At 51.7% G+C, this 22,868-nt stretch overlaps 1 protein-coding gene across 1 annotated transcript; it reads left to right on the forward strand.

Annotated features, from left to right (window-relative positions):
• The first annotated feature begins 4,015 nt into the window (after positions 1-4,015).
• VIL1 (villin 1) lies at positions 4,016-21,820 on the forward strand. Its single transcript, XM_052663978.1, has 19 exons — positions 4,016-4,090; positions 4,400-4,474; positions 5,400-5,596; positions 6,197-6,305; positions 6,480-6,590; positions 8,076-8,278; positions 8,394-8,472; positions 8,651-8,749; positions 9,449-9,602; positions 10,174-10,274; positions 10,359-10,496; positions 11,080-11,238; positions 12,847-13,026; positions 14,056-14,201; positions 14,872-15,016; positions 15,468-15,656; positions 17,236-17,304; positions 18,681-18,821; positions 21,707-21,820. The coding sequence occupies exons 1-19, from the start codon at positions 4,016-4,018 to the stop codon at positions 21,818-21,820; spliced, it is 2,484 nt and encodes an 827-aa protein (XP_052519938.1).
• Positions 21,821-22,868: the final 1,048 nt, after the last annotated feature.

Below are 22,868 nucleotides of genomic sequence, written 5' to 3' on the forward strand. Positions count from 1 at the left end.
TCTCACTGGCCTAACAAAGCAGGAGTGTGTCCTTCGTTTTGAGTACTGCCACATCCCTGTCCTGCTCAGAACTGCGTGACTAGCCACAGAGAGCAGTGGAAGCACTCTGGAGCTCTTTGGAGCCTGAACTCCCAGCACAATGGGGCAGCAGTTATAAAGGGAAGATGGGACCCAGGGGACAGCAGGAAACCTAATTCTTCCATGGCCCTAAGAAGGGCCACTCTTTTTATTCTGCAGTTCAGTATTTCTGCTTCAAGAATATTTATTGAGCACCTATTATGTGCTGGGGGGCCTCCTAAGTGGCGCTAGGGTAAAGAACCTGCCAGGCAATGCAGGAGACTCAAGAGACACGGGTTCAATCCCTGGGTTGAGAAGATCCCCTGGAGGAGGGCATGGCAACCCACTCCAGTATTCTTGCCTGGAAAATTCCATGGACAGAGAAGCCTGGTGGGCTACAGCCCATACGGTCTGCCAAGAACTGAACATGACTGAGACGACTTAGCATGCACGTGTACTAGGAGCTGGGGGTTACATAGACAAACGCCTCTAGGTCCTTGACCTTGGGAACCTCATACTTATAAACAGATCCTATCACCATCATGTGGTCAGAGGACCAAGAGAGGCATTTTTTGGCCAGGATGGCTTGGGGTCCCTGAGGACGGGTCTCTCATCTAACTTGAGGATTCTAGGAAGACATCTTGGAATAAATGAGAGCTAAGTTGAGACCAGAAGAGCTTGGGAGTGTTGGCCAAGTGAAGAAAGGTGGGGTGCGCACTGGAAAGGAAAATGAAAGGAAAAAGAAAGGACATGAGGGGAGAGTGAGAAGCGGCATGGAGCAGGTGAGGGTGGCCAGGGCCAGTGAACGGTGTGCTGTTACCAGAAGCAGAGAGGGGTGGGGATGTGCTGGAGGGCAGGAGAGGGAAGGTTTTGGGGTGTGCACCAATGGCTGACTTCGGGGTCTGGGAGTGATGGTGCCCTTCATTGAGGTGGGGACAGAGGAGCGAGGGAACCAGGAGTGACGGGGGAGACAGTGAATTCAAGTTGAGGGAGAAGACATCACATATTCAAACCCAGGGCTGTGCTATGGGCAATGGGGGGTCAGCATGGGCCCCCTACTCCTCCCAGCAGTTCAGGAGATGCAAGGCTAGAGAGGATCCATCAGAGTGGGGGGGCTGTGGGACAGAGGCATCTGCTCTAACCAGCGTCTACAAGGCAGGAGCAGCTGGCGGGTATCCGCGGGGTACTCTCGCAGTGTGAGTCCACCTCTTGGGGTGGCTCTCCCAGATTCCCCTTGCCCACCTCTTCCCTCTTCAAGCTGCTGGAGGTCCCCAATCCTGATTTCTCTCCAGGGAGGCAGAGCGCCAACTTTTTCAAACCCCTGCTCCCCGGAGTCTCCACTGTTCTGATGGACAAGAAGAGCCTCATCTTGTCTGCCCTCTTTTGCTTTTGCTGGTCCCTCCTAGACTCAGAACACATCCCTGATGGGACTTTTTTTTTTAAATTTTTAATTTATTTATTTTGTGTCGCACTGCATGGCACATGGGATCTTATTTCCCCAACCAAGGATCGAACCTGTGCCCCCTGCAGTGGAAGTTCAGTCTCAACCCCTGGACCACCAGGGAATTCCCCCAGTGGGACTTTAGAGATCACCTGGTCGTCGACTGCCAACCTCATAGGTGAAGATACACGCCATGTTTGCACAGCTAGTGAGGGTCGGTCTATTTTGGCAAAAAGAGGGATATGGGCAAAAGTGGTGACTGAAATAAGAGGAAACATTTTCTTCATTTGTACCCAAATTGGTTTAGCTGAACAAGGAGTCCTGGGAGCCCTGAGGTCTCCATGGGCTGAGAAATATCTCATGGAGGAGGCCCTGACCCACAGGGATATCAGACAGGACCCAGGCATTAGGGGCTCCTACAGGTGCAGTGCTGGCCATCAGCAGGCGGCCCTAATTTGCTGGAGGGGGCCCTAATCAGAGGCTGGGCAGGAAGACGTCCCCAAATTCCACAATGCCAGGGAGACGGGGGGTCACCCTTCAGGAGTTGGAAGAGGGAGTTTACCAGCAGTAAAAGACCAGGTCATTGTTCCAAGGGGTGACTCAGAGTCCAGGTGCAAGGAGAGATTAGATAGATTCCAGCTGTCAGAGCACGGTGGTGGGGGCGAGGTGATCTTTCATTCATTATTCATCGGTTCAAGGAGCATTCATGGAGGGCAACTCCAAGCCAGGCTGGGTGGTAGGCTCCGTGGGGAATGGGATGGCCTCCAGACTGGAAGGGAGGGGCAGGAAACCCAGAACAAAAATTACCGGGGACAAGTGGCTCTCGTCTCTAGCTCATCAGAATCACTGGGGAGTTTTGAAAGCACCTCTGGCTCACCTCCCCAAAGGCAGAAAATAAAGTGCCCAAGCCTGGGCCCCACCCTGGCCTAATTAAATCAGAATCCTTGCGCATCAGAGCCCCAGTGTTGTTTAAAGCTCCCTGGGTGATTCTGATGCGCACTTGGAGTAGAGAACATAGCTAGAGGTCAAAGGAAAAGAGCCATAAAAGACAGCATGGAAGAAGATAGGGGAGAGGTTTCTTCAAGCTCAGTGGGTGGAGGACGGTTCCCAGTGGGAAAGGTTCATTCATTCATTCACTCACTCATGTATTCCCTCATCCATCCACTTAATCACTTTTACCCACAAACTCAGCCAACCACCCAACCACCTGACCATCCACCCACACACCCACTCAACAAAGTTCCAGCAGAGCTGGAAGCTGGGGATTCAGCACTGAACAAACATGGCCCTACCCGGGTGGGGTCCACATCTTGTGGGCCACCAGAACAGTGATTGAGAGGTGTTTGAGGGTTGGGACTTCCCTTGTGGCTCAGCTGGTAAAGAATCCACCTGCAATGCAAGAAACCTGGGTTGGGAAGATCCCCTGGAGAAGGAAAAGGCTACCCATTCCAGTATTCTGGCCTAGAGAATTCCCTGGAATTTAAAGTCCCTGGGGTTGCAAAGAGTTGGACACGACTGAGCGACTTTCACTTTCACTTGAGGGTTGGGGTAGCAAGAAATAGGAAACTGCTGTGTACACTTTTCTATTGTGATAAAACACACAGAACATAAGACTTACCATTTTAACCACTTTAAAGCGTACAATTTGGGGACATTCAGTACATTCAAAATTCTGTGCAGCCATCACCACTGTCTAGTTCCAGAATATTTTCATCATCCCAAATGGAAACTCCACACCCACAAGGGGTTACTTCTCATTCCTCCCTTTCCCGCAGCCCCTGGCAACCACTGATCGCTCACTGTCTCTATTGATTTGCCTGTTCTGGTCACTTAATGTAAATGCAGTCACACAAAATGGGGCCATTGTGTCTGGCTTCTTTCACTCGGCATCTTGTTCAAGGTTCACCCACAATGCAGCGTGTATCATGCTTAATTCCTTCTTACGGCTGAGTACTATTCCATTGTGTGGACAGACCACCGTTTGTTGATTTAGTCATCTGTTGATGGACATTTGGGTTCTTTCCACCTTTTGGCTCTTGTGAATAGAGCTGCTATGAAACTTCATGTACAAGTTTTGTTTGAACACCTGTTTTTCTTCAATTCTTTTGAGCATGTATACTTTTCAACCCTTGTTTATTCTTTGCTTAAAAAAAAAAAACTCTGTATGATATAATATATATTTTTTAGCCAGGCATGACTTTGGTCAAAACTTTTCAGGCAGAAAAATCGTTTGGGGCTGCATCAAGAAGGGCCTTGCGTGCCAGGCTTAGGAGTGGGACCTTTTTTCAGTAGGTGATAGGGAGTCAGGGAAGGTGTTTGAACAAGAGTGACAAGATCAGAGTCAGGTGGGACCACGCCTGGCCACTCAGGGCCCAGGGTGGGGACCTTCTCTCAGAGCCCTGAGCCCTGGAGAAAGAGGAGCTCTCCAGGGCTGGGCTGGCAGAGTGGCCCCTGGAAGCCAGGGTTCCCAGGTCCTCTTCTTGCTCCCACTCCACTTCTCCCCTAGGCTCATCCGCCATGACCAAACTGAGCGCCCAAGTCAAAGGCTCCCTCAACATCACCACGCCCGGGGTGCAGATATGGAGGATCGAGGTGAGGATACTGCCTGGTCACAGGGCGGGCTCTGCAGGCCGGGGATGGACTGAGGCGAGGAAGGCTGACTGCCCTCCACCCTGCCCTGCTGTCGTGCGAGCCCCTGGTGCCATCCCCGCCCCGTCCTCAGGCATCGACCCCTCCTCCTGCTCCTTCCTTTCCCCACCCTCCTCACATCCACCCTCCTGGTCGGTTTTCTTGTGCTCTCTTCCTGGCTCTTCCTGTCCCAACTCTCCGTTTGGTTAAAGGGAGGCACGGAAGCTGGGGGTCCTGGGTGGTCAAGCCCTCTGACTTCCCTTCTCTCCTTAGGCCATGCAGATGGTGCCTGTTCCTTCCAACTCCTTCGGCAGCTTCTTTGATGGTGACTGCTATGTAATCCTGGCTGTGAGTGGGGAATGGGCAGGGGAGGGGGCGCAGCAGAGAGCAAAGCTTAGGGCAGCAGCAGGAGGAACCATGAAGCTGGGGGCAATGGGGACTGCTGCCCAGCTTCATCCCAAGATAGTGTTCAGTGGGTGTTCCCAGCCTAGCCGTAGCACCAGAGGGTCAGAGATACAAGAGCCGATTGTTGCCCTTGAACCACTGAGCTCCCAGCTGGGGTGACCCTCTGTGGATTTACAGTCTTGGGGGAGCTTCTGAACTGGTGGGATGTCACCCTACTTTGAGTCCATGTTCCCAAAATCCAGTCAACTTCATTTGACCATCTTGGTTTCTTCTGCATCCTGTGTCATTAATGCATTTGTACTTTTACTGATTCACTTTTAAAATTTAAATCTATTTATTTAAAAACTTAACTCGGTGTCATTATCACGAATGGAAAGCAGTGTCCCATTTCACAAACAGAAAGTAGCTATAAAATATTTCCATAATCAGGGATTTCCTGGAGGACCGGTGGTTAAGACTCCACACTTCCAGAGCAGAGGACATGGGTTCTATCCCTGGTTAGGGAACTAAGATCCCATATGCTGAGAGGGGTGGACAAAAAAAAATTTCCAAAGTCATTTCACTGTATACTACCAAGTCACCTCCTAGACCTCTGATGGTCTGTGCACATAACTTTGGAAAATGCTGCTGTAGTCCAACCGAGTTATTTCCAAGGCCCAGGGGAAGACACCTGCCCCATGTCTCAGAGGGTCTGAGAGAACTACAACACAATGCAGGGCTCCTGACCGCTCGTCCCTTGAACTTCTCCATGCCAAGCTCCCCTGTGGTGCTGGCCCCGCACGTTCAGGAGACCATTTGAAGCAGGGAGGCGGGGAGAGGGCTGTGGGAGCCCAGGGCCTTGGGTCCACTGGACATGTTCTCTCCCTAGATCCACAAGACAGGCAGCAACCTGTCCTATGACATTCATTACTGGATCGGCCAGGCCTCGTCCCAGGACGAGCAAGGGGCAGCTGCCATCTACACCACACAGATGGATGACTTTCTGAAGGGCCGGGCCGTCCAGCACCGTGAGGTCCAGGGCAACGAGAGTGACACCTTCCGAGGCTACTTCAAGCAGGGCATTGTGTACGGAGGTGCACGCTACAGGCTCGGGAATGGAGCCAGGGCTGGGAGGGACACCTGAGGCTGGGGGGGCAGACCTGGGGCTGGAAAGGGAGCCTGAAGCTGTGCAGGGAGCCCATGAAGGTAATTTTTGTTCACCTTTCCATTCCCCACCCCGATCTCTCCTGCTGCCCTGTCCTTGGTCTTCAGCCTTGAGTTTGGGAGGAGACACAATTCTGTCTTCAGCATTTCCCCTCTTCCCTTTGCTTCAGTCCTCTGTCTGTCCTTCCACATGGCCCCATTACCATGCACCCACCTTTTGCAGGCTTCTCAGCAGGGCTAGGACTAGGGTGAGGCAAGCGAGACGCCTAGGGTACAAACTCCAAGGAGGCACTCACTGCCAGGGTCATGCGAATGGAGGCGATAGAGCGACCTTGCACTTGCATGGCCCTGAGAGTGAGTGCCTTTTTGGGGTTTGTGCCCCCAAGGCCTCAGGCACCCCTTTACTCCCAGGTCCAGCCCTCATATGGGCCCTGTGGCAACCAAATCCCCAGGATCTGGGAGGACAGGGGCCTGTCACACCTCCCAGCCCACTCCCTTGGGTCAGTTCACCTCTCTTCACAGGATACGGAAAGGGGGCGTGGCTTCTGGCATGAAGCAAGTGGAGACAAACTCCTATGACATCCAGCGGCTGCTCCACGTCAAGGGCAAGAGGAATGTGGTGGCCGGAGAGGTGGGCATCAACCAGGGCTCAGGGGGCACGGCCTCCTCGCCTCCCATCCACCGCCCTACCTGGGCGGCGGGCAGAGGCTGAGGAGGGGTGAGGGGCAGGGAAGGGGTTGGGGAGAGATTGATGGATGATGGACAAGGTCTGAGTGGGGTCTGGGCCTGCCCCATGACTCCCCAGGTGGAGATGTCCTGGAAGAGTTTCAACCGTGGGGATGTTTTCCTCCTGGACCTTGGGAAGCTCATCATACAGTGGAATGGGCCAGAGAGTAACCGCATGGAGAGACTCAGGGTAACCCCGCCCCGTGCCCACCCCCCAAATCCCACCCTGCTCCTCCCTGCTCCTGCCTCCAGCACCTGGCCTCCCTCCCAAACTTGCCAGACTGCTGCCACACCTCCACCAGTCCCCATTTCCTCAGCGCTGCCTTCCCTGACTGTCCAGGGTGCTGTTTGAAGGTGGATCTGAGTCTCCATGTGTGTGCAGTGAGGTATTCGTGCTGGAGTCTGCATGCATGCACTGTGGTGGATCCACTAACGTCTGATGAGTCCCTCCTGTGTGGCAGATGCTGTGCCCAGCACTGGGATCTGGTGGTCAATGAAATGGGCAGAGCCCTGCCCTTGCTCTGGTGTCCAGTGGGCCATCCAGGAGAGAAGACGGATGTGAAGGGAATATTGGAGAAGTGAAGGGTGGGGAGTGTGGCTCTCAGGGTTCAGAAGGGTCTAAGAAGGCTTCTGGGAGGAGGGCAGGTGGGGAGGAGAGGGCCCTAAGGCAGGAGAGAGGTGTATGGCAGGCAACATTCCAGCTCAGACGAAGCCCAAGACGGGGACTTTGGGGAGTTTGGAAAAGAGGGTGGGGGTGTCTCACAGGACGTGCTATGTGGTCAGGAAGCTGTGTGAGAGGGTTGAGGTTTGTTCTCAGTGCCTGGGATGCCGTTGAGGGGCACTCTGACTGCTGACGGGCGAGGGGAGTGGAGGGGCTGAGGGCACATGCCTAGGTGAGGAGGGGGCTGGGAAGGTGGAATCACAGGATGTATGTCAGGTTGAGGGTGACAAGAGAGGAGAGAGACAGAAGTCAAAGGTTGTGCTTTTTGTGGGGATAGGTGGGGTCCCATTTTCTGAAATGGAAAGATCAGGGAACAACAGAGTTGGGGAGAAAAGGTTGGGTTCGGGGCATCTTAAAGTGGGGCTGGCTTGGGAGCTGGATAAATAGGGCTAGGCTGGAAACAGAAATGTGGGCCTGGCGAGGGGGGGCAGTGCGGTGAAGGGAACAGTGGAGAGGGGAGGGGTAAGGCCGGGAACTGGACAGGAGATGCTGGGCTGAGAGAGTGAGCCAGGCTGTGTGTGTGTGTGTTTGTGCATATGTGTGTGAGCCCATGTGAGGCTTTGTGTGTGTGTGAGTGTGTGAGGGTGTGTGTACATGGCTTTGGGACAAAGAGACAGGACTGTGATCTTCAGGGCTCACCTCTCATGCAAAACTTTGAAGCAAAATCACACATTTCAAACAATGTCAAAACTGAAGGCCTAGCAAGTTCCACCCCCCCAACCAGACCCCCTCTTGCTCATGAAGAAGACTGCTCTTCCTGAGGTTTTAGCTTGGCTCCCTGACATACGTCTTAAAAGCCTGGTCCCCTCCTTGAAAGGGAAGCGCCGGCCAGGTGCCTCCCTCTTTGGGGCTGCTGGGCTACCCAGGTGTGGTTTGGGGTGGCGGATGCTGCCCTGTCCACCGCCCCCCCCCCCGCCCCCGCCAGCCTTCATGCATCCCGGGGCCTCCCTGCAGGGCATGAACCTGGCCAAGGAGATCCGCGACCAGGAGCGGGGTGGGCGCACCTATGTGGGTGTGGTGGACGGGGAGGATGAGAAGGCCTCACCGCAGCTGATGGAGATCATGAACCACGTGCTGGGCCAGCGGAAGGAGCTGAAGGCCGCCGTGGCCGACACGGTGGTGGAGCCGGCCCTCAAGGCTGCCCTCAAGTTGTACCAGTGAGTGCCGGGCTATGCGGGGCTCCTCCTGGCACAGGGGGTGCCTCCTGGGGGAGGAGAGCCCGGGGCTAGTGTCCAGCGTCCTCCTTGTCTATGCCGAATCTTTATCCTGCAGTGTGTCTGACTCAGACGGAAAGGTGGTGGTCAGGGAAATCGCCACGCGGCCACTCACACAAGACCTGCTCAGTCACGAGGTGAGAGGGTCCAGGGTGCCCCCAGCCCCAGCTCCCCATCACCCACCGCCCCCTGTCCACGCTCCACCACGGGCCTGGGGTGGTTGGGATGGGGTCGCAAGAGGCAAACGTCTGTGTCTGCAGCTCCCCCAGCCTGCGCCCTCAGGCTCTCGCCCTGCGCTTTCTCTCCCACCTCCAGGACTGTTATATCCTGGACCAGGGAGGCCTAAAGATCTATGTGTGGAAGGGCAAGAATGCCAACACCCAGGAGAAGAAGGAAGCCATGAACCAGGCACTGGTGGGTCTGGGCGTCCAGGAGGGGGATTTGGAGGAGGGGCAGAGAAGGCTCCCCAGCAGGGAGAGGGCAGTGGGGGCCACAGGCCAGGGGTGGCTCTGGGCCTGACTTAGCTCCGGGGGGTCATCTTGGGGGTTCTATGCACCCCAGAAAGCCAACCACCCAGTGACCTCAAGAATCATCACAAAAAGGGAGCCTCCTCAGGGCTTGCATCTTGAGCTTGGCGCCAAAAAGGGAGGAAGAAACAGAGGCCAGCCTTCTTACAAGAAGCGGGGTGGGTCAGCATGGTGCTGAGGCCAAGTCAGAGTTTGGGGGTCATTGTAGGAGCTGAAGTCAGTAACCCTGAACTGGCTAGGGGTCAATGTTGGATTGGGGGTTGGGCTCAAGTTTGGAGATGGAGGCTGGGGTCAGGTTCGGGTCACATTTGACCTTGGAGTAGGGGGTCTGAAGTGGGTTTGGGGGTGTTAGATTCAGGGTGGAGGTCAGAGTTAGGTTTGAGGTGGAGTCTGGTGTGACCTGGGGTGGGAGTCAACTGGATTAGGTTTGAGGTCAGCACTGGGACAGCGATTAGAGTCTGGTTTGGGCATGGGGCCAGGGCAGGTTAGTGGTAGGTCTGATTGGGGTTTTAGCCAGGCTTCGGCTCCTGTTGCGGGGTGGAGGCTGGGGGTAGGACACACCCCAGCCTCCTCCTTCTCTTCCCAGAACTTTATCAAAGCGAAGCAGTACCCACCGAACACACAGGTGGAGCTTCAGAATGATGGGGCCGAGTCAGCTGTCTTTCAGCAGCTCTTCCAGAAGTGGACAGTACCCAACCGGACTACCGGCCTAGGCAAAATCCACACCGTGGGCTCCGTGGGTGAGGGCTGGCCTGAGGCGGGGTGGGGCTGGAAGCGGGCAATGGGGCCAGGAGAGCGCTGGACCCGCCCTCTGCCCTCCTTCTCGAACACTCCTCTGTGCACACTTCACTCTGACTCTGGGCTCCCCAGGTGGAGGGGCGTGGACACAAAGGGACTTGGATAAACTCAAGAGTTGTCACAAAAAGGGAGCTGAAAACAACTCACCTTTCATTTGGAGTACTGTTGGGTCTCCTCAGAACCCAAACCCAGACATCTCCAGTCTTCCAGACAATATTTGCTAAGGACAAGCTCCATGCCACGCACCCGGGGGAGGAGAAAATGTCCCTCCCGTGGCTGCTCTGGGAGGCCCCAATGAAACATGAGTCTTACAGGAAGGAGATAGGGTTCTGTGTTATAGCTCTGCCACTGGCTAGCTGTGTGACCTGGGATAAGCTACCAAATCTCTCTAGCCTCAGCTGCCTCATCTGTAAGATGGGTCTAAGAATTGCAGCTCCCACTCAGGGCTGTTGTGAGGACCTGGGGGAACTCAGCTGGTGACACTGGGTGTCATGATGTCCCCCCTCACTCCAGCCAAGGTGGAACAGGTGAAGTTTGATGCCACGTCCATGCATGTCCAGCCTCAGGTGGCTGCCCAGCAGAAGATGGTGGACGATGGGAGTGGGGAGGTGCAGGTATGACGGGGAGAGAGGCCCGGCCGGGGGGCGGGGTTGGTGGAGCCTGTCCTGGACCTCACACTAGCCTGGTACCGGCCCCAGATGTGGCGCATTGAGAACCTAGAGCTGGTGCCTGTGGATTCCAAGTGGCTCGGCCACTTCTTTGGGGGCGACTGCTACCTGCTGCTCTACACCTACCTCATCGGCGAGAAGCAGCACTACTTGCTGTACATCTGGCAGGTCAGGCCCCACTCCACCCTGCTCAGAGCGCAGCTGCTCAGCCCCACTTCACCACAGCCCTGCCAAGCGGCCATCGCCCTTGTGTTGAGTACCTCTGGTGGCTGGTGTCTTACCCCCTTTCCATTTTGGAACTGCTTTGGCTGGGAGACCCCCCTGATGCTGGGTACCCCGACACACAACCCTTCCCCTTTGGTTCTCTGAGTCTCCTTTCCAACTTCCATGGCTTCCTGTGCCTTCTCTTCACCCGCTCTGACTGTGAGTTTTCTATGTCCAGATGAGAGGGGGCGGGAGATGTTTGGGGGTGCTGGGGGGTGAATGGGGGGTAGTCACGGTGTTTCCTCAAGAAAGGTGCAGTAAGCGGGAGAGGAGGTTGGGGGTCAGGATGGGTTGGGGTGGACTGAGACTGGAGAAAGATTAGGTGTGGGGCTGGGATCACAGCTGAGGTCTGGGTTGGGGGGTGGATTTTGGTTGTGTTCAGGGTGGGGATTGGTGGGGAAGACAGTGGGGTTTAGGGCCAGTCAGAATTGGATATGAAGTTAGAACTGAGGGCTGGCCTCACCCCTCCCACCCTGCACATACCCAGGGCAGCCAGGCCAGTCAGGATGAAGTCACAGCCTCCGCCTATCAAGCCGTCATCCTGGACCAGAAGTACAACAATGAACTGGTCCAGATCCGGGTCCCGATGGGCAAGGAGCCGCCTCACCTCATGTCCATCTTCAAGGGACGCATGGTGGTCTACCAGGTGTGGCAGTGAGGTGGGGTGGGCTCCAGGAAACAGGGGAGGGGACGTGGGGTGGGGGACAGGGCTAGGGGGCAGCCCACTCTTCCTGGGAGGGAACTGTTTGAGGCCCATCACCTATGTGCAATGGAAATAGAAACAACTATTCAATGTTTTTAAAAATTCATTTAATAAACAATTAGCATGTATAAGACTATTACTCTCCACACCCCAACTCCTCTTTAGATGAAAAAAAGAAGTTATTTTGGATAGATTTGCCGAATGATGAACCTAAGGTGCACTGACACCTTTTTTTTTTTAAACTTTTTATTTGTATCGGCGTGTAGCCAATTAACAATGTTGTGATAGTTTCAGGTGAATAGCAAAGGGACTCAGCCATACATATACATGTATTCATTCTTTCCCCAATTCCCCTCCCATCCAGGCTGCCAAATAACATGGAGCAGACTTCCCTGTTGAAATAGCCATCTCTTGCATTCCTTTAGCAATAACCTATTTATTGAACACTTACTAAGTACACAGCCCTCTGCAAAGCACTGAGGGGGAGAAGAATGCCATGCTAATGCTGTTTACCATCTTGCTGAACAAGCAGTGAATCAACAGCCCAAGGCAGTGTGTGCTTCAGTTCAGTTCAGTTCAGTTGCTCAGTCGTGTCCGACTCTTTGCTACCCCATGGATTGCAGCACGCCAGGCCTCCCTGTCCATCACCAGATTCTGATGTTTACTCAAACTCATGTCCATTGAGTCGGTGATACCATACAACCATCTCATCCTCTGTCGTCCTCTTCTCCTCCTTCCTTCAATCTTTCTCAGCATCAAGGTTTTCTTAAAGGAGTCAGTTCTTTGTATCAAGTGGCCAAAGTATTGGAGCTTCAAATTCAGCATCAGTCCTTCCAATGAATATTCAGGACTGATTTCCTTTAGGATTGATTGGTTTGATCTCCTTGCTGTCCAAGGGACTCTCAAGAGTCTTCTCCAATACCACAGTTCAAAAGCATCGATTTTTCAGTGCTCAGCCTTCTTTATAGTCCAACTCTCACATCCGTACGTGACCACTGGAAAAACCATTGCTTTGACTAGATGGACCTTAGTTGGCAAAGTAATGTCTTTGCTTTTCAATATGCTATCTAGGTTGGTCATAGCTTTTCTTCCAAGGAGCAAGCATCTTTTAATTTCATGGCTCCAGTCACCATCTGCAGTGATTTTGGAGCCCCTCAAAATAAAGTCTGACACTGTTTCCACTGTTTCCCCATCTATTTCCCATGAAGTGATGGAACTGGATGCCATGATCTTAGTTTTCTGAATGTTGAGTTTTAAGCCAACTTTTTCACCCTTCTCTTTCACATTCATCAAGAGGCTCTTTAATTCTTCTTCGCTTTCTACCATAAGGGTGGTATCATCTGCATATCTGAGGTTATTGATATTTCTCCTGACAATCTTGATTCCAGCTTGTGCTTCATCCAGTCCAGCATTTCTGATGATGTATTCTGCATAGAAGTTAAATAAGCAGGATCACAATATACAGACTTGATGTATACAAGTGATGATACAGGTGATGGTGTATCAGACGGCCACCTTTGCTAAGTTACTCCCGCCTGTCTCTCCTTGTAGGGAGGCACATCCCGGGCCAACAACGTGGAGCCTGTGCCCTCCACCCGGCTATTCCAGGTCAGAGGAACCAGCACCAACAACACCAAGGCCTTTGAGGTCCCACCCCGGGCCGCTTCCCTCAACTCCAACGATGTCTTCATCCTCAAGACTCAGTCCTGCTGCTATTTGTGGTGTGGGAAGGTGTGTGCAGAGTTGAGTGGCCTCCCCCGCCAACTCCCCCCGCCCCCTTATAGGTCCCGCCTCCTGGTTTCTCAGTTGCCTCTGGCCCCGCCTCCCGCCTCCTCAACACTGGATCTGCCCCGTGTCTGAGTAGGTCTTTCTCACTCTGTCTCTGGTGACTCCTGTCTGTCCCTGTGTTGGCCCGTCTTCATGTTTTTTTTAAACCCTCGCCTGAGATCACCACGCGCACCATGCTGTATTTATGTATGGCTGCGCTGGGTCTTCACTGCCGCACGCGGGCTGCTGTCTTGTTGTGGTGCACAGGCTTCCCACGGCAGTGGCGTCTTTTGCACAGGCTCTAGGTGCGCGGGCTTCAGCAGTTGCAACCCTGGGGCTCAGCAGTTGTGACCTGATGGCTCTAGGGCTTGAGGGCTTCAATGGTTGTGGCACGGAGGATCCTTAGTTGTGGCTCTTGGGCTCCAGAGCTCAAGCTCAGTAGTTGTGGTGCATGTGGCGTGTGGGATCTTTCTGGACCAGAATTTGAATCTGCAGTCCCTGCTTTGACAGGCAGATTCTTATCCCCGATGCCACCAAGGAAGTCCATTAAAAATATATATATATTTATTTACTTATTTGACTATGCTGGATCTTAGTTGCAACATGTGGGCTCTAGGTCCCTGATCAGGGATCAAACCCAGGCCCCCTGCATTTCAAGCAGAGTCTTAGCCACTGGACTGCCAGGGAAGTCTCCAGTCTTTATGTCTTGGGCTCTCTCTCTTCCCCTGTGTGTGCCTGTTGCTACCTCCCCCTTTATCTCTGTCATGAGGCTCAGTCTCTTGGAGGCCTCTGCCTGTCCACTGGGAGGGCAGTCTCCCTGGTCTCCTCAGCCCTCCTTTGGAGCATCAGGGATGCTGGGCTGTGTGCACAGGGCCTTGATCCAGGAGAGCCTCTCAGGCCCGGGAGCTCCAGGCCAGTGAATGTGGTGGAAGGAGGGGGAGGCGGGGCACTGGAGGTGGACTCCCCCAGCACAGCCACCCCCTCTTTTGCCAGGGTTGCAGCGGGGATGAGCGGGAGATGGCCAAGATGGTTGCTGACACTGTCTCCCGGACAGAGAAGCAAGTGGTGGTGGAGGGGCAGGAGCCGGCCAACTTCTGGATGGCCCTGGGTGGGAAGGCCCCCTATGCCAGCACCAAGAGGTAATTCCCAGGTCCCTCGACCTCCAGCTCACCTTCTGAGGCTGGAGAGCCTCCCAGCACTTCTACCCACATCACCCAGAGCCTGCAGCAGGCATGGATTGAGGACTCTGTGTGTTGGGCTCACAGGGCTACCAGATGAGGAAGGGGCAGCTGGGGCTCTGGGAGCCTCTTGGCACAGGGGCTGTGTCTATGCTATTTACTGTGAAATTCCTAGGGCCTGGGGTGGACATTTCCTGTAAAGGGAGTGCACACCCAGAGGAGGCAGCTCAAAGAGAGGGGCGGGACTCTAGGTGTGCCCTTTGGGAGGAAGATGTCAGGGTCCCATCAGCCACTGTCCTTCCATGCTGCCACAGGACCAGATGCTGAGGAACACAAGTTGTAAGCCTATTTTTCTGAAGAAGGTCCATGGTCCACCATTTCCTCAGTTCAAAAGCAAAAGGCCATGTATTATATTCGCAGCAAGAGCGACAGAAGAAAGATATTAGGAAGAATTTCCTAACAGGACTATAGAAGAGCCCACTGAAATGCTTGTCCTGGGAGAGTAGTGGGAATTTCTCCTTTGGAAGGTTCCTGGACTCTTGGTAGGATGGGGGACTTTTGGTGTGATCAGAAGAAAGAGCATTTTCCTAGGAGATGAGCTTTCTGACACAATTTCCTTTCCGCCTTGCAGGCTGCAGGAGGAAAGCTTGGTCATCACTCCCCGGCTCTTTGAATGTTCCAACCAGACCGGGCGCTTCCTGGCCACAGAGATCCCTGACTTCAATCAGGATGACTTGGAAGAGGATGATGTTTTCCTGCTAGATGTCTGGGACCAGGTAGTTTTGAGGCCTGGGGACCTCCCTTCCGACCACCCTAATTCCCAGGGCCAAGAAGTAGTGGCTTTAAGGATAGGTAAGGTTTGATGTTTTCTTGGCTTCCATATACATTCTCTCTGAGATTGGGATTACGAACAGCAGGAGCATAAGAAAGAAGAAGGCAGGTCGGAGAGGAGGATGCCCAGTGGGGCTGCAAGGTGCGACGTGTACTTCTCCCAAAGTCCAGTTGATTTCATGAGGCAGAGGAGTTTCTGGGGGTCTTTGGCTCTGAAGAGGCTGGGAGTCACACATCTGCAGAATATCGAAGTAGAGGGCATCTGTCCAACCCCAATTTCCAGAGGCAAAGTTAAGGCTGGATGGGGCCTGCCCAAGGTCAGGGTCCACAGCAGGATGTCTGACCCTGGGTGAGCCGAGGGAGGGCAGGGGAGACTGACTCTGGGATGCTCCACAGGTCTTTTTCTGGATTGGGAAGAATGCCAATGAGGACGAGAAGAAAGCCGCAGCCACCACAGTGCAGGAATATCTCAAGACCCACCCCAGTGGCCGGGACCTTGAGACCCCCATAACTGTGGTGAAGCAAGGGCATGAGCCCCCCACCTTCACAGGCTGGTTCCTGGCTTGGGATCCCTTCAAGTGGAATGTGAGTGGCCCCAGCCCACCTGGTCCTCCCACCCCCGCACATCCTTCATGGCACATGCAAGGAGGCCAGGGTACACTCCTGGGTTTTTCTGTTCACTGGGATAGATGACCTGCGATGTATTTGTAAAGGGGCTTGAAGAGACTCAGAATGGACAGTAAGGCTGCAGGAAGACTATGAGGCCCCCTGGTAAGGGAGAGGGAAGAAGTCCATCAAAAATTTAGGCTAGTGACAGTGTCTTGCTTGTACACTAGATTTAGCTCAAAGCTCCTGGACATTATTGGGAAGAGCTGTACTGATTATTTAAATGCAAATGAATTGAAATTAAGCAAAATCAAAGAATTGATTTCTCACGTTTCTCACTAGTCATGTGTGGCTGGTGGTTGTCATACTGGACAGCACAGAAAAAGAACGTCCATCATCATTGCGGAAACTTCTATGAGATGGCATTGGCGGGTCCTCCAAACACATCAGTTCTACATGTCTAAATATGTGTCTTCTCGCACTAAATTCTAAGCAAAATGGGTCCTATACGTGGTCCTGACCTCAGGAACAATGAAGTAGACTTCCACAGAATTTTCCTAAACAGGCCCCAGAGAGAAGCAGAGGGCAGGTCCTCAAAATGGAAAAGGCAATGGCAACCCACTCCAGTATTATTGCCTGGAAAATCCCATGGACAGAGGAGCCTGGCAGGCTACAGTCCATGGGGTCGCAAAGAGTAGGACACGACTTAGTGACTAAACCACAAATCACAGTGAAGGTTTTCTGCAGGAAGAAGGAAAGCTAAGGTAGAATGAGTGCTGCCCTGGTGGCTTTGGGTACACAAAATTGGCACAACAGCTGAGGTTAGGGAAACCGAGAGCTTAATTTTCTCGAATGCATTGAAAAAATTCAGTGTTTGATGAGCTAAGTTAAGTCTTGATGATGGATCCCAACAAATCTCAAGTCTGCACACCTAGGTGTGTCCAGAACTTCTCAAACCCAGGTCAGTGTCCCACATCGACAACTCTGGCAGCTCTTCCCCCCCTCAGATCTGTGCTGGCTTCTTTCTCAGACTCATTCATTCATTCATTTACTTACTAGTTCATGCTATCAGCATACCTGGAACTCATAATGTGGCATGCTTGCTGCCAAGTCCTGGGATGCGGAGATGGGGCTCCCCATGGAGCCAAGGTCCCCTCTATTCCTTTCACTCCTCTGTGACAGTGTCCCCTCCAGGCTCTGAGGGGAGTTCCCCAGTTCTCCAGGACCCCTGAGTCCCCCACAGTATGGGTAGGGTTTCCAAGGCTACGTGCAGCTTCTTAAACTCAGAGGGTGGGGAAAGATCATACTCTCCATCTCCGTGGTGGGCTGAGCGAGGCAAATAGCCCCTTGCCCCAGCCAGTTACCTGTCAGCCCTTCATGCTCATCCTTACCATCCAACCTTGTTTTCCAGGGACAGCCTCCAGCCTCCCCCTGACTCCCCCTTCCCCTTCTCATTGCCCCTCGGCCCTAGAGCAGCCTTCTTTCAATGTCTGAAGGAAAATGGTCCTGTCTCCTCTGCTGAAACCCAGGTCTAATTTGTCATTTACTTTATATGCAGAACTCCAAATCCTATGAGGACCTGAAGGCGGAGCTTGGAAACTCTGGGGACTGGAGCCAGATCACTGCTGTGAGTATGGGGCAGGCGGCAGGGGCCCCCACAGTGTCCACTGACGGTGGTCAGACCCATGAAAGCTGAGAAAGCTCCAGAGAAGGTGCCAGGGTCTTCTGCTTTCTTTCCATCATTTTCTCCTTCTTCTCCTGGAAGTTCTTGTTATTTAACTTCAATGTCTCATGTGGATTTGTCTCCTCCATTCCCTAGTGAAATGGTCCCCAAATTTTATCATGTGTAAGAGTCTGGGTGATGGGGAACTTGGGGGTGGGGGAAGCATATTGAAATGAAGATTCTGGGACTTCCCTGGTGGTACAGTGGTTAGGACTCCGTGCTTCCACTGCAGCAGGCACAGGTTCGATCCCTGCTCAGGAAACTAAGATCCCACAAGCTGTGTGCCCCTCATCCACAAAGAAGGAAATCCCAAAGTCCCATTTCCTGAAATTCTGGTTGTAGAATTGGGTTGAGATCTGTTAATATGTGTTTTTCACAAAGGGCCCAGGTAATTTGATCCAGTTAGTCCTCAGACCATGCTTGGATAAGTAATGATTTCTCTGCTATCATCACCCTTCCCCAGGTAGAAAAACCTTCTTCAATCTTTCAGTTAGTTCATAGAAATATGTTCAGCCTACAGGCTTAGAATGTGGAAATACGAAATCAAAGATGTTCACAGGCTTGCAGGGGAGATAAGACCAAGTAGACTCTGCAGAATTGTGGCCAGTATGTGAGAGCAATTTCCCAAGCACACCGGGGTTATCAGCAGATAACATGTGGATTCCTCGGACCCACCCACAGCCTGGGAACCCCATGGCACTCAACTAACCCTTCTTGGTTGACTGATGGTACAGGCAGGAAAGTGTAGGTAGTTAGGTCAAGGCTAAGAGAATTTATGGTTGACAGTTTCATATCAGATAAGAGAAAGAAGGTCATAAATGTCCAAGGTAGACCTCGAACATTAGGGGTAGCCATAGAGAAGTTTATAAGTCATAGAACAAAACAGTTTTGTTTACCTGTTTTTCAAAGCTGGTCATAGAGCCAACCAGCTTTTGGCTGAATATAGACCTCCAAGCTTTAGCTTGTAGATCCTGTCCAGAATGCCGTATTCTTATGAAGAGGTATGTATATGTATGTGGACAGTGGGAGGCAGAGGTCATGGAACGCTTATATTTTTTTGGTCACACTGCATAGCTTGAGGGATCATAGTTCCCTGACCAGGGATTGAATGTGGGCCCTCAGCAGCAAACATGCTGGGTCCTCACCCCTTGACTGCCACGGAACTCCATAGAGGGCTTCTTGAAGGTTCCCTAGGGTCATTGTTGACTTCAGAGAAAAATGCAGCCTGGGAGGCAGCCACAAACCAGCTGAAGTAACAATGTTTTCTGTCTCTTCCCTAGGAGCTCACAAGCTCTAAACCGGATGTGTTCAATGCTAACAGCAACCTCAGCTCCGGACCTCTACCCATCTTTCCCTTGGAGCAGCTGGTGAACAAGCCCATAGAGGAGCTTCCTGAGGGCGTGGATCCCAGCCGAAGGGAGGTGGGTCAGAGCCTGATTTAGTCAGAGATTTTTTCTTGAAAGATGAATGGGAATTATTCAGGCAGAGTGGGATATTCTTGGAGAAGGGAAAAGTATCTATGGAAGCCCAGAAGTAGGATGTAAACACAGCTTGGGTGAAAGGGCAAGGTGGCCAGAGCAAGGGGTGTGTGGAGCTGGGGAGGGGCAGCTGCTGGGTGGAGGGGGCACTGGGCAGCACCTTTTTTTGTCAGGATGGGAAGGGTGGTGTCCATCCTAAAAGTCAAGGGGAACTATTATGGGTGAAGCAAGGGAATGGCCGTCAGGTTTACATTTTCCAAAGCCCACTCTAGTTGCTTAGTGAAGAATGGACTTGCTAAGTCTCCTTTAGTCGTGTCTGACTCTTTGTGACCCTGTGGACTGTAGCCTGTCAGGCTCCTCTGTTCATGGGATTCTCTAGGCAAGAATACTGGAGTGTGTTGCCATGCCCTCCTGCAGGGGATCTTCCCAACTCAGGGATTGAACCCATGTCTCTTATACCTCCTGCACTGGCAGGCAGGTTCTTTACCACTAGCCCCATCTGGGAAGCCCAAGAATGGGTGCGGATGGGTGGAGATGGTTTAGAGAAATATTTAGGTTAAATCAGCAACACTTGGTAATGACTGGATAAAGGTCATGAGATGGGGGGTAATTGTGTCATTTTCTGAGATCAAAAAAAAACCCTGGGTCACACCCAGCTTAAGACAGGGACAATCATGAGTTTAGTGGCACCAGGGAGACATCCAGATTGAAATATCACTATGTGTATGGTGGGCTGGCAATTCAGAGGTATGCCAGGGAGGAGACGAGTCAGCACAGGGTCCCTCAGGTAGAGCAGCTGCTGTCCGTGTGGACCACTTGGGGGAGAGAGTTTGGCAAGCAAGAAGGGCATGTTTTAGAAAAACACATTTCTAATATTTGTTCTCTCTTCATGAAGATCCAAAATAGACTGCAAATCTAGCTTGAGAGGGTATTGAGAGAAAATTTACCCTGTGTACAATAAACCATAAAGAAGCCTTAGAAATGAATTAAGGAACCTACAGATGTGAGTTGGCTATTTCCTCCAGGAACATCTGTTATGGGTTTGGGCCCAATATATGCATAAGGGTATTGTTTCTAGAACATTTGCATCCTCCTGTCACCTTTAGACCCCTTTATGTATTACCTGTGTCTTCACTGTAATATTGGGATGATCCTAATAGCATGTATTATTCTTAATAATATTACAAATATTATTTCCCCAGCTCTTGGTACATAGGAAGTGTTCTGTATGTGTAAGCTGTTATTGTCATTGCTTGTTTTACACCTGAGAAAACTCAGATCCAGAGCAAGGAAGTGACTTTCCCAGTTAGTAGCCAAGTCAGAGCAAGACTCAGGTCTTCTGAGTCCCACTCTTACTGTCGTATCACATAACACAGAGAAAGTATTTCTAAAGGGAAGGGCAGCCAATATTATTGGGCCAGGTGATTAAAAGGAAGCTAAATAATGACAATGTACTTTGTTGGTAAGGCTGTGAACAACATATATTATTTTGCTGTGAGGGCAGAATGTTACCACCCCTGTAGAGGGGAATTTTGCAATATCTAATAAAATATGCATTAGCTTTTTTTTTTTTAAAGATCACTAAATAGATCACTAATTTTGAATATAAGAAACAGAATCAAGACAACTCCACCATGGTAGAAGCGGTCAGTCACTCAGTCATGTCCGACTCTTTGCATCCCCATGAATCACAGCACGCCAGGGCTCCCTGTCCATCACCAACTCCCGGAGTTTACCCAAACTCATGTCCATCGAGTTGGTGATGCCATGCAATCATCTCATCCTCTGTGGTCCCCTTCTCCTCCTGCCCCCAATCCCTCCCAGCATCAGGGTCTTTTCCAATGAGTCAACTCTTCGCATGAGGTGGCTAAAGTATTGGAGTTTCAGCTTCAGCATCAGTCCTTCCAATGAACACCCAGGTCTGATCTCCTTTAGGATGGATTGAAGGGCTTAGTCTTTTAAAAATTTTGTTGTCATTGATGATTAAGTTGTGGGAGTAGTATGCATTCTTATAGAAGAGCTGAGGCTCTCTGGCTGCTCCAAACTCAGAAGGGAGGGCCAGTAACAGTGAACAGTGAGGTGGTGGGTCTCGCTGCAGGCAGTAGCAAGAAGGACAATCCGAGTACCCATAAGTAAACCACAGAGAGGCGGATGTGGGCATGGGTGAGGCTAGTAATCAGCTAGCAGGACCGCAGGGTTCAAGAACAGGACCAGTGGAAAGATACAAGTCCACTGGGATGGGCAGTCCCTGCTATCTTGCCTGGGGGTCAGAGTCCAGAAGTCTCAACCAAGCTGCAAAGCCAGCTTGGGTGGGACAGAGGGAACCTAAAGCATTTGCAGACCATGGACACAACCACCATAGCTGTCAGGGACCTTCTTCCAAAACGAAGTGCTCCACCACCCTGCCTGGGGGATTAGGGAGGGCTCCCAGGAGCCTTGAGCAAAAAATGCCGAGGTGGGAGGCAAAGGGTAACAGGTTAGAAAACCAGAGCTTCACATCCACCTGAGTTTGAACTCCACCTAAAGGTGTTTACTAAGAAGCTGTTCCGTGCAGCCTGAGCTTGAACTCCACCTACAGGTGTTAACCATAAAGAAGCTGTTAATTCAGGGTTCTCTGCAGGAGTCAAAGAAACTTTCTCCAGGGCAATCCTCAGAGCAGAACAGCCCTAGATTGAAAAGAAATGCCACCTCCCCCCTCCCTGTCCCTTTCCTGACCCTTACCACGTTGCCTCTTTTTGCTTGTCATCTATTTTTGTGCTACACCTGTGTGACTCATCAGAGCTAACTCTAAGCAAGAAGCTGACCCTCTGGTCCCTCTCCTCTTCTAGGAGCACCTGTCCATTGAGGATTTCACCCGGGCCTTGGGGATGACTCCTTCTGCCTTCTCGGCTCTGCCTCGATGGAAGCAACAAAATCTCAAGAAAGAAAAAGGACTGTTTTGAGAAGCAAAAGTAGCTTGTAGTTTAAAGCAGTACCCTACCCTGCTTGCAGAGCTTCGTTTTGTTATTATTGGTATCAGTGAATTGAAGTGAAAACCCGCAGTCTGTAGTGATGCCGCTTGTTTAGTAATCTACCTGTTCCTCCAGAAAGATGATTCCTCTGTAAGGAGACTGTGGTCCCAATTTCAGCTCTCAGGAAGTTGGCTGCATTGTTTTTATCCAGGGGTGTTGCATCACTTCCAAAGCATTCTGCTTTAGTGCTTTCCCTTCTGAGAGGAGCAACCCAGCACTCCATGGAACCTTAGTTATGGTGAGCCTCCTCCAGGCTTTTATCATGGCTCATCTTTAATCATGGCAGGTGGGCTGAAGTGTTTTTCAGTTTTACATCTTTCCCAGAGTAATGGCTTTTCCTTTTCACATGTATTTTCTTATTGCCTTCCTCAGGTGATAAGTTAAAGGGACTTGTTCTTTGGAAGAGCTGAATGGTCCAGGTGATAGCCCTATTTAGGAGGTTCCACAACACTCACTAACCAGTACCCAGTGAGAGCCACATACCCACTGGGCCTGGGGTAGGGGCCTAACAGCAAGTATGAAATGCAAACACTATTTCACCTTCTCCCTGATACTCTTAATACTAAGGCAAAGGAAGAGCACAGTTTAGGCCAATGTCAGGTTTAAAAACTGTTACGCAGAACCTCTGCAGAGCTTCACAGGCTCCTCAGATGAAATCAGAGAAGGTTGGTGCTGACTCAGCCATACTAGGTGTGCGGTCCCACTCCCTTTAAGGTTCAACAGTGCTGCTTCAAAGTCCAAGTCAGAAGACCAATAGAATGTGATTTTCACAACTTCAATAACTGGTTAGGTGTCTGCAAGAATGTGTCCTTCTCAGAAATAAACAGTCCAACAACACAAGGTTAATAAAGGCTTTAATTTCACACACAAAAAAACTCTATGCATAATTTAAAAGGTAAACAAAAAACAAGAAAAAACTGTAAAGGGTACAGAGGAACAGTTCTGCTAAAACACAGATAAAGTGCCGCTCCATACAAAA

This window comes from Budorcas taxicolor, chromosome 2 (assembly GCF_023091745.1).
Source record: "Budorcas taxicolor isolate Tak-1 chromosome 2, Takin1.1, whole genome shotgun sequence".
Taxonomy (NCBI): domain Eukaryota; kingdom Metazoa; phylum Chordata; class Mammalia; order Artiodactyla; family Bovidae; genus Budorcas; species Budorcas taxicolor.

Excerpts from the sequence above, each read along its gene's own strand:
- VIL1 (XM_052663978.1), top strand. The coding sequence starts at position 4,016 with ATGACCAAACTGAGCGCCCAAGTCAAAGGCTCCCTCAACATCACCACG. Across the intron at positions 4,091-4,399 it reads TGCAGATATGGAGGATCGAG|GCCATGCAGATGGTGCCTGT; the intron begins GTGAGGATACTG and ends TTCTCTCCTTAG. Across the intron at positions 4,475-5,399 it reads ACTGCTATGTAATCCTGGCT|ATCCACAAGACAGGCAGCAA; the intron begins GTGAGTGGGGAA and ends TTCTCTCCCTAG.